This window comes from Odontesthes bonariensis, chromosome 5, assembly GCF_027942865.1.
Source record: "Odontesthes bonariensis isolate fOdoBon6 chromosome 5, fOdoBon6.hap1, whole genome shotgun sequence".
NCBI lineage: Eukaryota > Metazoa > Chordata > Actinopteri > Atheriniformes > Atherinopsidae > Odontesthes > Odontesthes bonariensis.
In genome coordinates, this window is record NC_134510.1 from 27,144,882 (window position 1) to 27,159,067 (window position 14,186).

At 45.7% G+C, this 14,186-nt stretch overlaps 1 protein-coding gene across 7 annotated transcripts in view; it reads left to right on the forward strand.

The window, feature by feature from the left end:
• The first annotated feature begins 1,708 nt into the window (after window positions 1-1,708).
• The window catches only part of pou2f2b (POU class 2 homeobox 2b), a 46,063-nt gene continuing 33,585 nt past the window's right edge, over window positions 1,709-14,186 (forward strand). For all 7 annotated transcript variants that reach the window (XM_075465888.1, XM_075465894.1, XM_075465889.1 and 4 more), the window contains exon 1: window positions 1,709-3,126. In XM_075465888.1, coding sequence (XP_075322003.1) covers window positions 3,027-3,126 — 100 coding nt within the window. In that variant the 5' untranslated portion in view covers window positions 1,709-3,026. The remainder of the gene's footprint in view (window positions 3,127-14,186) is intronic.

Genomic DNA, 14,186 nt, shown 5'->3' on the forward strand with positions numbered 1-14,186 from the left:
GATGACAGTTTGTATGTCAGATGGACTCAAAAGAAGAGTTTGGTAAGTGGAGGAGGACAAATGGGTGGATGCTGTACGTGTAAGCACCCCCCCTTCCTCACCTCCTCTTCCTCACCCCTCCAACACCATCTTATTTTCCCCTTCTTCAATCTCACACACCCTCCCTCCATCCCTCTCTTCCACAGACGCGCACAACCACACTACATTCTACAAGAAATAATTGCTTTTGTCTGGAAGGAGTGTAGGGAGGAGGGAAAGGGGGCGCGCATGGCTCCCTTTGTGGAGAGAAGGGGGTCTTTGAAGGACAACTAGTCACTTCTACCTTCCCTTCCTTCTTTCTCCTCTCTCCTCTTCTTCCCTCACCTCTCATCTACCCCTGCTCTCCCATTATTAGCTCCTCAATCCTTTCTATCAGTTTTTCTTCCTTCCTCCTCTCATTCCTCCCTGTTCTCGGCTCCTCTTGCTCCCATCCCCTCCTCTTCCTCACTGGACCTGCGGATGTCATCTGTCATATGTGAAGCGGAGGGAGAAGGACAATAAAACTTGGTTGTCTACCACAGGGAATGACACATTTTTCATAATTAAGAATATGCCAGTTTAGTGTGCAGCACACATTTCTTGGCAATATGGCTGTCTCTTGATGACTGAGTGAATGACGAGTGGGGTGATGATGGGCAGATCATTCACTGTACGTTCAATTTCCATTAAAACAGGCCTAATCACCCACAGCATTAAGCAAGCAGCCACAGACTGTCCTGCGGGATGGAGCTCTCAGGCCCAACAGGAGCAAAAGTACGCTCATTCCTATTGATTTGCCCGTATTGACTGTGATGTTTAAGGTATAGATTTTTCTATTTAAAAATCTATATCGACAATAATCTGGTGTGTAAGCGGCCAGCGTTGAATGATGCTGGCCTGTAATTGACAGCATGTAACATGTCAGTGCCGAGGAAGGAGAGGGCACAGGCGTGGGGAGGCATGTTGGGGAGGCCGGCGAGCGTGGCCGGGACAGAGGGAAGCAGATCCGGGGGCAGGAGGGCTGTGGTCCCCTCTGTACGGGGGCTGCTTTTTACCTACAGCCTGAATGCACTTGAAATATTAACTTAAAATTCAGCCTTAAGAATGAATCATGCATACATTTACTTATTGTATCCTTATTACTTATTTACCTATACTTTATTTTTTACTTTGAAGATAATAAATGAGGTGTATACTTAACCTGCCCCCCCCCCCCCCAAAAAAAAAAGCTTCACGTTTCTCATGCATGGGGCAGCAGTGGTCGCTCTTGTCCTTCTGTATCTATCTGAATAACCTTATGATCCCCACCTCGTCCGCTCAGGAGGGTTTGTTAAAAGCAGCAGTGATGAGATAATTGTGTCCATCCTGATTGACATTAACTCCAAGCACTTATTGGTGTACATGGACTCTCTTATCAGGACTTCATCCCTTCCAAAGCAGGCCAACAGTAATGCACTGATCACCACTTGCATTATTATAGCCGGTATTATTAAGAAAGGGGGGGTAAAAAAAAAATCCAGAAATCAATACAGGATACCTTTTGCAGCGGTAGAGAAAACGAGGGAGATGGTGGGGAGGCAGGAGGGAGGGATTGAGGGATGGAGGGAGGTGCGGGGGTGGGGTGGTGATGTGTGAGTAGTAGCGGGTCCTCTCTCGCCTCAATGTTGCGGCCAGCCTAGTGGCAGATCGCTACAATTCTGGAGGGAGCCGGGTCGAATGAGCTATTGGGGTTCCCAAATAATAACGGGGACAAACAGGCAGACTAAAAAAAGACACACAGACGGATGGACGGAGATAGGCAAGTGTTCCGATAAAAACGCGACACCATGATCGGATTCTAGTACAGCCGCGCTGTCTTAGTCCCGCTGTTTTTTTTCTTTTGTGGTTTACTCTTTCTTTTTATTTATTTATTTTTGTTGCCGTGTTTATTTATCGATTGATTGCGTTTTAATTACTGCCTTGTGACAGAGAGCGAGGGAGGAGGAGCGTCAGGGCCAAGCGCGCGCGTTGTCTTTTCTGTTTGTTTGTGTCCGTGCAGCCTTGTCCCCCCCTGCCCCCCAACCCAACCACCCACCCCCCCACCCTACACTTTTTAATTTTCTTTTTAATTTCATTACTTGGTGAAAGGCTTTAATTAAGCTGTCTTAAATGTGCTCGCGACGCGATTCGCAGCTTTGCGCGAGTGGATGAATGTAGACGTAACCCTCGTGCAGAAGGAAAGAAGGAGCGCGTGCAGCTTGAGACCAAATACTACAATAGAACAAACCAAATATTAACAGAAATCCAAATAAGATTTTATAACTCTGCCGGCCTTTAACGCTGTCTTTTCTGTTGCTATGTGTCCTAATTTATGGTGTTTTAAACTGCAAAGCGAATACCAAAGCTGAGCCCGGCCGGGGATGCCACAGGAATAGGCTAGCGACTGTTCTCATGCCTTTTTCACACCTACAGGAAACAAAACTGCTGAGGAGTGAGAGGATAAAATAAGCTCCGGGCTCTCTATGTTTACTCAAGGAGAAAGCTTTAGCAGTGCAAAGGTAACAGGGAGACGCAGGTGCATCAACGGCAGACAGGTGACTCTCAGCCTTTTATTAGAAAGCGACAGTAGTAGGCCTGTAATTGTGACACGATTGTAATACACAACTTTTCATGTAGCCTGCAGAAGTGAGTGCTGATCTCCTCTCTATCCGTCTGTGTGTTAGTCTGGACTTTTAGCTAACTGCTCCACTCAAGGGACCATCCTACATATATGTTCTATGCACATTTAGGCTACACCAAAACTAACGCCGACCGCCAGTCGACAGCCACAACTGTAAATAAAAGTGCGCAGCTGGGCTACATGTGTACACACCTAACGGCGAATGTTGTGAGCTCTTCAAGACAAACATCTCCCCAAAGCTCCCCGACAGAGAAACGGACGAAGATACAGAAGCTTCAGAGGAGGACAGAGCTGGTTTCAGCGCTCCTGTCAGATTATTTGCATCAAAACGAGAAGCAGGAGGAAGATCATGTTTGTTCCCTTGCCGGTGCCGTTCGTGTTTCAGAGAGCTGCCCCTGACCTCAACGCCTGGCGTCTCAAGTCCCCTCTGGCTCTCCGCTCCAACTCCGGTAAGACATTCTTTCTCTTGTCCCGGCTGCACCTCCTCCACGTCGGCCAGCCTTGCAGACCCGCCCCGCCTTGCTCTGTGCCGATGCGCTTGCAGCGGGGAGAGCTGTCGACGCGCACACCCACTTACACACACACAGAAACACACACACTTCGGTCCCTTTTTTGAGGTACATAAACAGAGTCATTTGCGAGAAGATTTTCCTATCTTCCTATCACTACAGTGTCGAGAATGAGGGAAAACTAATGTCACAAAATGTCTTCTTTTTCCGCTGTCCAGTCTGTGAGACTATGCGCTGCTGTTCCATCGCTCTGTTGGTTGATTCCCTCGCCGGCTATGTGTTCTTTTCTCCGGGTATTTTGCTCTCCTGTCTCCGTCCCCGTCCTTCCCTTCCTCTCCACTGCCTGCGCCTGAGCCTCAGCCTCCGACTCTCCCCAACTAGACTCTCGGCAGGCAGGGAATATTCATGCCAACTTATCGATCCTGCGGAGATCGATTCCTGGGCCGCTGGAAGCAGTGAGAGGGGGAGATAGAAGGAGAGAGTAGGTGCACGGAGGAGTATGACCATTCAGAAGGAGACTGGGGAAAAAACACACACTTTTCTCTCGTTTTATGTCAAAATATTTTGTGTTTGTGCTCTTTAGTGACTCTGCTTTCTGCTCGCTGTGCCACTGTTTGTCTGCGGTTAGCGCTTTTACTCTGACTTGTATGCAGGTTGGCAGTCAATGCTCCCATTTTTAGTAAACCCCTCTAAGAATATGCTTGGAGTGACTGCGTCTGTCTGTCCCGTTTCCTGGCTGCTGCACGGTTGGAAGCAGAATAGCAGAGGGAGTCAGGGGGGAGGGTGCCGGCTGAGGCTGTGGCGCCGTCTGCGTTTCATCTGCGCTGAGGTGGAAGAAAAGGAGTCATGGTGGGAGCAGCCAGGCCGGCTTCAGTGTGTCACTGACTGTCGTTGTCAGAAAGCTTTAGTTCAGTCCCGCCCTGCCTGTTTCTCTGACATTCAACAGCTGCGCAGCTCTTTACCCCCTTGACATCTTTCTGTTCTTTCTGTTCACACTGAAGGACTTATGTGATGATGGAAAGAGGAAAATTAGGTCATTCGAGTGGGTATTTGTTAAAGTTATTGATTAATGCTTACACAAGCAGCAGGTGGCCTATAGGTAAATTGGTTTTGGTGTGCACCTTGGCTGTGGATGGGCTCTTAAAGGGCCAGCTCCTATGCCCCCAGTGCATAACAGCTTCTTCCTCACCCCCAGATCAGTTCAAACCCATTTAGTTCCAGAGGTGCCCAGCTTCACACTTAGTCCACATACTCAGTCAACTGTGCACGACATATGACAGTAAGAGGACAGGTGATAGAAGGTGGAGAGGAAAAAGAATAGAAGGATGAAAGAGACCTGTTACCTGCCATATCTCTTGAGAGGAGAGAGGGGAGACATTGGACGGAGGATGAGGCAAAGGCGCAGGGGCCGGGGAGGAGGAGTGAAAAATGGTGAATGTCAGAATGAGATAAAAGAATGTGGAAAGAGTGAGCAAGAGAGGAGAGAAGTGGGTGAAAGAAAGAGCGGATGACAGAGTGAAAAACGAGGAGGGAGAGGAAAACCCAGTCTGAGCTTGAGAGGTGAGAGTAAACCACGGATGAGCCATTATGTTGCAGTGTCCCAGGCCAGCATCTGAATAAGCAGGCAAACTGATGGGACACTGGGACGCATACACAGGCTGGTGAATACATGGAGGGATAACAGTGATTCACAATGCTTTTCTGATTTTATTCCGTTTTGATAACACTGTAAGACATGCCTTCCTTCCTTCCTTCTCAGAATTATTAGTGCTGGGTCAGTTCAACATCTTCAGGACCAAAAGAGCTGTTGTTTTTCCACGAACCTCTGTCTCTTCAAACAGGAGGCACATCACAGAATGATTTAAAACAACCTCCTGTCTAGTTATGCATATTGCCCTTGATGTAGCTCTCGTGTATGTTTTCCCAACCGTCACTGGAGCCCACACACAGATTACGCACACACACATTTCCCGTGCAGTTGTAGAGCTCTTGACTGGAGCGCTCAGTTAACTTGTCTCTTTGACTGGTGGCAGCTACTTGACTCCTCTGCATTGGAGCTTTGTGTGGGGTCAGAGGTCACTGCAGGAGTGTTAGACTCAGCCCCACCTGACCTTTTTCTGCCCCCCCTGTGTTTTCCTTCTCTTTTATGTTACAACAGGCCTCGAGCACTCATGCACAGCCCCTGTGGGGGCTCACACACGCGGACAGACACACACACACACACACACATTGTCATGAAACAGACGGACCATCACATACGGTAGCATAAAACAAGCATGTTAGAGTGTTTTCCACCTGGATAGTGAGCTGCTGTAACCGATCCAGGTTTTGTTCTATTTTTAATGGCATTGTGTCTGTGAAGGTACAGGTCAGTGGCACTTCTGTGTGAACTATTTGTGTAAGTGTGTGTGTTCGTGTGGTAAAGTGGTTTGTGAAGCCATCAGCATTAACTGGCGTATGAAAGTTTAATGGGACATAGACCAGAAACCGCAGGTTTCCCACACAGAGCGGGGCTTGATATGATATGATGTGATATGATGGCACATCAAGGAGACTCAAGACGGCTTTTTTTTTTTCTTTCTCCTTATCTCTCACACATAGTTACACACACATACACCTAGATTTAGTTCATCTCAGCTATGCACCTTCTGTCACACACCATTAACCAGCGTCTCCCGCCGTATACTGTCTGACTCTCTCTTTCACGCACACAAGCACTTAGACTCAGATACACTTCAGATTTTAGACATTTATACAATGCTTTATTTCTGTCTCTGCAATTCAGACACGATAAAATTCAACCACACAGTTATCGATATATGTTTTCCTGACATCACTTGCTGACCTTATACTGTAGGGGACATTCTGATGTGGGGTATTCCAAAAAAACGTTTCTATCACGTTCACGTGGCAATGGCACACATCTTTAATTGCTGCATGATGTAAGTACATGCACATGCTCACCCATTTGCTCTGCGTGTGTGACAAAGAGGGAACGAGTGTGTATGTGTGCGCACAAGCATGAACACATGTGCAAACTAGTGTGTGTGGGTATGGATTGGTTTGTGGAGGGGAGCATGCGAGTTGCAGTGTTAACATGATTGCAAATGACAAAATGTCAACCTGGGTTTGTTAGCAACATAATGGGGAATCAATAGACACGAGAAAGATGTCAATACTACATGCTTTATTGCATTAAGCTACCTCTCTCTTTCTCTGGAGCTCTCTCTCCCCTCTTCTTTTCCCTTTCCCTCCTACTCTCTGCTCTCTGTCACCGTACGAATCCCTTTCTCTGCCTCTGCCTCTGCTCTCCCTGTGGTAGTAGAATTAGATTGCAGTGTATGAGCCAGCCACACAGTCCTGAATGTAGCTGTCTGATGATTCAGGAGCTAATGGGCTATCAGTTGGTCTATTTAGGTATATTAGGCACAGGGAGATGGCCCCTACACAGTCTAACAATATGAGAAGACCCAAAGAAGCCACAGCAGTGACGTCTTATTAAAGGATGTGTTTATGGAAAGAATTAACCACAAAAGTCATCGATGGTTATAATTCTGGAAACATAAAAGCCATATTCTAAAGTAATAAGGTCATGTTATCATGCCTGATCTGATTAATATGAGACTACTCTTAAAATACATATTGGATGTTGGGTGTATTACATGGTTTTTGGATTAATCCAACCAAATCCAGTCTGTAAGTGCATAATGGTAACATTAGCACTACTGCACATTAGTTGTGTTAAAGCAGGGTTTTAAAATTCCCTTTAATCCTATTAACTGTTTTCCTTTTCATTGGATTTGCACAGGTGTGCATATGCGGCAGCAGGTTGGCTGGTTTCAGTGTGTATATGTGCGCTGATATGTCTGTTAGTTGAGACTAATGTAGTATCAATGCTGATGAGGTCCCACAGCTCATTAGCAGCAGTGAGTGGTATTGAGTTTCTCCAGGGGAACAGAGGGGAATAAGACACACATATACAGTATATCCTCATCTTCATCAGCCGTTACCACACACACACATATATGCTCACATCTAAACACATTCACACACTCACTGTCCCCAAGAAAGTGACCTTTACAGGCATGCTTTTAAATGTGCATACACCAAGAAAGACACTTTGAAGTAGACGCAGCAGGGTGCAGCGAGAAAATCATTCAAAGACCTTGATGAGTTGCATTTGCAGGCCTTCCTTTAGTTTTAAATTTGTTCACTAAATTGGCACAGACTCACTCATGGATGAATCATTTTGTGCGATTGGTCACTGTGTCCAGTGAAATACATCTCAGCATTAGTCCTGACCAGGAGCCGGGCGAGCAGGCCACTTAATCAGACCCAGGGACCTTAATCACCAAGAGAACACACACAGAGAGGGATATATGGACTGTGTGTGCATGTGTGAATGTGTGTGCAGGCATTTAATCAACACATCAGCAGGAGTAAACACATACAAACCCCCTGACTCCATCCTAGATATTGATTTATACTTCCTTCTGCGGTTCTAGTTGCTTCTCCTTATCTCTCCTTGAGTAACATACAGATGATGCGCATGCAAAGAGCTCAAGAAAACTTGACCTCTACATGGGGGACATCCTTCTCCGAGAGTGTGGATGCTTAGTCAGTTGTAGCTGTGATCAAGAGTTGAGTGGGCATCTCCACATGCTGCCAATCACCCACAACAAACTTTCAAGCAGTTAAAGAAAGCCTTGGAACTCCTGCTGATTATATTGAACCTTTTTATTAACTGATTTCAGTGATTTTTCTCCTAATATCACCTGATTTATTAGATCATTGCTATAGAATCTCAGTGGCAGACTCCCAACATTCCCCTGCTCAGTGGGATCGATACTTCATGCATTTCTTTTGGGAAAATATGCAACACCCGGACAGTCTATTTGCTGAGATGACTGTGGTTTCATTTATAGACCAGCAACGTCTTTTCACTAGCTGCTGTCTGTTTTTGTTGTTGATTGCTGCAGGCTCTCACCTCTGCCACTCGGCTCATGTGCCAGTGCATTTAGATAATAAAAAAGGCCAATAAAATGCAGGGGTTTGATTTGGCGTCTCCCTTTTAGTCCAGCAGAGTGGACGCCTAAATCAGGGGTCCTTCTCTCCATTTCATTTAGCTGATAAGATTTATGGTAATGAAGGGGTCTCTTTAACCTTTGGGGTTCAGCTGCTGTCCTTCACACTGAAGGTGGATGAGAGTGCTTACGGATCAGGTTTTGAAGTGGAGGCAGCGAACATGTCTGCTGTAACCGATGTAACAATATATGCATGCATCCACACACACACACACACACACACACACACACACACACACGCACACACAGAGCAGAGACTCCCCAAAAGCACCTCAGCCCTTTGAGGGAGTTGAATGCTTGTTTAATCTCCCTTCTCTCCTTTTCTTCTCAGCATTTTCCCTTCTCTTTATCCCCTCTATCCTCCCTGCTCTCTGTCCCTCACTCAGCAGGAATATTCTGTTCTGAAATTAATCTGTCGTACTCCACCACCTCTTCTTCTCTCGTTTCTTTACAGCAGTCTCTACCTGCCTTTCTTCTGGAAGTGCACAGTCACACTTTTTCTTTTCGCTGCCAAAATACCGTGTGACAACGCTCAAGAGTCAAAGAAGAATGATTATTTTAACACGATTGTTTTTAAACTTTAAATGCAACTTTTTATATATATACATATTTTTATTGTGACATGAATCCATATTTATATGTGTGTCTCAAAAGAATTTTTCCATGGATATTTTTTTCTGTCTAAATTCAATTTCTCCCTTTATGCATCCATACTAACAATATTAAATGGCTGTCTTTAAATATTATTGAAGAGGGAGAAGAAGGGGGATGACAGGGGGAAGCACAAACCCCTCCCTCCTCTGTACAAGGGCTGCACCCCTCTGTCCCTTTGTCTGCTTGTAAAGGGGACAAGGAAGGAGGTGCAGAGCAGGGGGTGCCGAAGCAGTGACTAAGTGACCCTTCTCTCCCCTTTCTTTTCACGCTTCCATGTTCTATCCATTTTGTTGTGCACGTCCCTCTCCCTCCCTCCTCTTTCATCCTATTTCGTTCCCCCTTTTTTCAGCCTGGTTAAGTCGCCATGGCTGTTGGCCTCGCATGTCCCTCTCGCCCCTCTCACATCTTCAGCAACAGCAGCCTTGTTGCCAAAGTGTCTGTAGGACACATTAAGACCCATAAAAGCCTAGTCTGCCGTCGCGCTCTTAACCACCAGTCAGAGGTAGTGTGCAAAAGTGACTTTAAATGAGCCTGTGATTACCTTGGAACACGGGGAGACGTTGAAGTGGCCAAGAGAGTTTGAGACAAGGCCGCAGCGTCAGAAATAAAGTGCATCCATTCGGTTTTTCTTGACTCTCTTAAGGAAAATTGAACAGAAATTAATATTTGTTTTCGCTCACAGCTAAGAGCTAAAAAGGCTACCTGAGTGGAACAAGTGAAGACAAGTTGTAACCCTAATGTCCTCCTAGCCCCCCCCTCCCTATCACAAACTGTTTGTCCCTCCCCTCCCCATCGCCCCTCATCCTAATTGGCCACATGCTGCCATGAGTGACAGGTGTAATCATCAGTCAAATTATGATGGGGGTAGAAGGTGGAGGCCAAGGGAGGTGGAGGTGGAAGAGAGGAACAGCAGAAGGCAGTGGGGGCAGGGGGGGTTTGAAAGGATGTGCTTTGATCAGAGACAGAGAGGGGGTGAGTGGGCAAACAGACAGAGCTACATGGAAACCTGCTGTCCACACACCTGCTGCTTCAGAGATGGGCAACATTATCGCCCCCAGACCTCGAAAGCTTCTCAGACAAGCTTTTCAGTGGCAGATAACGAGAAAATGCTTACTGACTGTGATTACAATGTAAATAGTAACGCACTTGGTCTTATATGGCTTCATTTCCACCTAAATAGCAAAAAGAAAACAAAAAAAACTTATTTTCATGTCTTTACAATTGCATCTCAGGATAGAACAATGAAATCCCAGGGTGTGGTAGTAGCCCAGTCTTTAATTCTAACTCGGACACATCAGGCCAATTCCGTGTTATATTTGGATATACTTTGTTAACGAGAGCAGATGTTGGCTTTCCAGCCAGCTAACGAGTTTTAAAGTAATTAAGAGTGCTGATGAAGCGCTTTGATTCTCCGGCTGTGGCGGCCCTCTCATTAGCGGCTAGCGAGCTCGAGCTGCATCAGGCGCTCCAGTCACATCCTATTAGGCGGCTCAATGTACACTCTGAATTAAGAGCTGGAGATTAAGAGGAGATGAAAACTGTCTGCTTATACACATGGGTACATCTGCACAAATGTATGTGTGCACACACACACACACACACACAGATCTGCAAAGTCCTCATGTACCCACTGAGGCTCTTAAAACAGGTACTGACCAACATTTTAAGAACACTAGCAGGAGCTGGTTTTACACTGAACATCACTCAAGACTTAGTGATTTACATTTGGTTCAAAATCAAAGTTTCAACATGATAACTCTGTGTGTGCGTGAATTCATGGAGCGAACAGTTTCCTTGTGTTTCAAACAAATCAAAAGAAAAGAAAAAGACAACCTTGAGAGCACAGCCTTTCCTTTTTTTCTCGATTCCACACCATTCATCAATACTCCGTACGTGCTCTCCTCTTCCTGCCCTCCTCTCTATGTCTCTTGTCGTCTTTTGTGTGATGGAGTGATTATTGAGGACGTGGCTCCTGTGTTTAACACTGGTTGATGAAGTCTGCCTTTGTCTGTCTGTGCTAACCTGTCGCAACCGGGACACCACTTATAGCAAAATCAATACACAGAGTAGAACAGGGAGGCCGGGCAAGAGAGGTAGAGAAATAGAAAGGTGGGGGGGGATGAGGGTATGTGGGGGCTGAAGGGAGAAAAATGCAACAACGAGACAGACAAGTGAGAGCAAAGATGGAGCAGGAAGACGTTGGAAAGGGAAAGGAAGAAAAAGGGGATGGCAGGAAATTAGAATACTTGCTGCTGAAATGCAGTGGTGTAGAATGATGGTGTCACTCACTGTGTGAGTAAAGCAGGACATTTATATGTATATGTTTGGCTTTCCTGTGCATGGCCTTGACCCAGGGACTGTTTGTATCCCTTGTGATGTGCGTGCATGTGATTGTTTGAGTGCAGCAGAATGAGCAACCGCTATTTGTGTGTGACTATCAGCTGTGTGCGTGCGAGCTTCTTTGCTTCCACTCCCCAGAGTTGAATCCACTGTGAAGAGAAGAGGGGAACAACGGAGAAGGACGGAGGGCGAAAAAGGATGGGATAAGGAGAGAAGGAGAGGTGTGTTGGGTGGGGGCAGTTGTGTGAGAGAGGCACAGCTGGGAAATGAGAAATGCAACCCCCCTCTCCGTACCACTACCTTACACTCACACATACAGCATACACAATCCCCATCTCTTTATCCTCCCCTCAGGAAAGACAGGGTGGAGGTGGTGGTGTTGGAGTGGGTGAAGGAAAGGGAGAGGCAGTGTGTGGGGGGGGGGGGGGGGGTGTAGGAAGAGATGGAGAGGGGGACAGATAGGGGCATTAAAATTCATGGTTCTTTTTTTTTTTTTTCCCTGCTGAAAATCAATAGTGTTTACTATGAATGAGTGGAACAGTGGACAACAGTGGTGCCGGGGGGACAGAGAGACAGAGAAGAGGAGGAGGAGGAGGAGGAGGAGGAGGAGGAGGAGGAGGAGGAGGAGGAGGAGGAGGAGGAGGAGGAGGAGGAGGAGGAGGAGGAAGGAAGCAAAGAGAGAGAAGGAGGTAGAGGTAAAGAGGAGGGGTGACTTTATTGCGATAGGCAGAAGCACCAGAGGCCAAGGTTAAAGACCAGCAGGGGCAGAGAGACAGAAAGAGATAGAAGTACAAAGTAAATTCAGTTGTCTTCTAAAACAGACATACTGCCTTGTAAATGCATATTTATTGTTTGCTACCATAATAATATAAAGTAAACTGCAGTCTTCCACGCTGTAATATTCTCTGCAGAAACATCAGCTGTTCGACTGCCTTCGCTTTTCCATCTTTCCATTCCTCGTTCCCCGCTTCAGCTGACTCCACCTTTCAGAAACTGTGTGTATTAATTGGCAGCCCACAAACACCACTGCCACGATTTCTCACAAACAAACAGCATAACAATGCACACACCAGCACACAAAAGCACACAAAAGTAAACACACACGAGCTCCAGACCAGCTCACACTGAGCTGTTCAGCAACCCTGACCCTGTTTCTTACAGCTGAAAGCCTGGAAGTTCGGGATGGCTTAGCAGTGTTTTGATTAAGCGCTGCCTGTGTGTCTCACGCCACACGATCAAAGAAGAACAGTGTGTTTTATCTCTTTTTTAAGAAAAACAGATGCATCTCTGTAACTTTTAAAACAGTGCTTTTTTTCAGGCAAAGTTTGCTCAGTAAATTGAAAATAGATAATACATGAAGTTTTTCTTGGACAAAATAGGTGTTTTTTCTTGGTGTTTTTGTTATTCTTACATATATGGTATATCATTGCTGTGTCTTTTTTTGCATGATTGTGTGAGTGTGCCAGCACGGCTGTCTTGTGCACATCTGCCTGCTGTTATTATGCTCACACTAGTGTGTTGGTGCTTTGTGGTGCATGTGAAAGTGTGGGTGTGAGAAAGCTGTGCAGAGAGTGATATATATATATATATATATATATATATATATATATATATATATATATATATATATATATATATATATATGCAGTCAGCTCATGCATTATGGAGAGTGCAGGTGAGATCGTCTAAATGTGAACTGCTGGTATGTGGAGGGTTCAGGGCCAATCTCACCGAAGCCTTTTGTATTAGCATAGCATCTCCATTTCAAATCAGCCTGTCAGAACCCAGCAGCATGTTTTATTCAAGAAACAGATATTGATCACTTATAATGCATACATATGAAATCTATATTGCACGCTAAATTTAGGCCTTCGCTATGTATGTGATGCTCCTTTGCAAATGTGCTGTGTAAAAAAGACGTTAATGCACATAAACTCTTCAGCACCTCAGTAATGCAAAACATTTTGGTTGTTGTTTCTGCTGTTGTAGTTATTTGATGTGCTCGTTATACCTATTTTCCGTTGAAGTAGGGAGCAAAAAAACGACTGTTTACTAGTGAAAGGAGAGGACTGAGGCTGTGAGGAGGAGAAGAGTTTGCTGATGTCTGTATGGCACAGTGACCCTCTCCTGTGGGCATGGTCAGGTCTGTTTCTCACCGAAGCCCCTCAAAAGCCAAAGTGAGTGATGTACGGTTACTTTATTTTCTCAGTAAACTCCCCAAGCCTCCAGCCTTGGTCAAAATGACCTCTAAGCAGCCAACATTTCCTTATAGCAGTTTCTCTTTGTTTTTCCATTAGTATTTCTCCATGTGTTAAAACACAGACCAGAGGCCATCTCCGCCTCGCTATCATGTGCCGGTTTTTACCATCATGCTGCACTAAATCTCCCTTCTCCAAATGACTGGAGTGGATGAGAGGTCACAGTATATGGGGGAGGAGGACAATGCAGGCTGTGGCTGTGATAGAGCTTCCCTTGTTGCCCTTTATGAGCAGCAGAGGTGGCCCATTTGCTGAGTGGGACACGAAGAAGGTAAATGCCGGTTTGTTAGGGAGACATTTTTTTCAGACCACATGACCCTTTTTTTTTATGTTTTCTTTCCCAAAAAATTGAGTGTTTCGTATGCTGTCTGTCATCTACCGCTTGAATCAACGATCTGCCCCCCCCCAGCCCTGTACACCCCCCCTCTCTTTCTCAATACTCTGTTCCCTTAGCGACTGTTTCCAAGGTGCCCATTCCCAAGGGCTGGAGGAGGGGTCCAGTGATGTCATGCATGCATAACTCTACACCTGTAATTCATGGCCTCCTCTCCCTTCCTATCTGTCATTGTCATTTATTTCTTTCTTTACGGTTTCTTCCACCAATGATTTTTTTTCCAGCTCTACTCTTTTTTTTTCTGTTTCAACCCCTCGGAAATATTGCTGT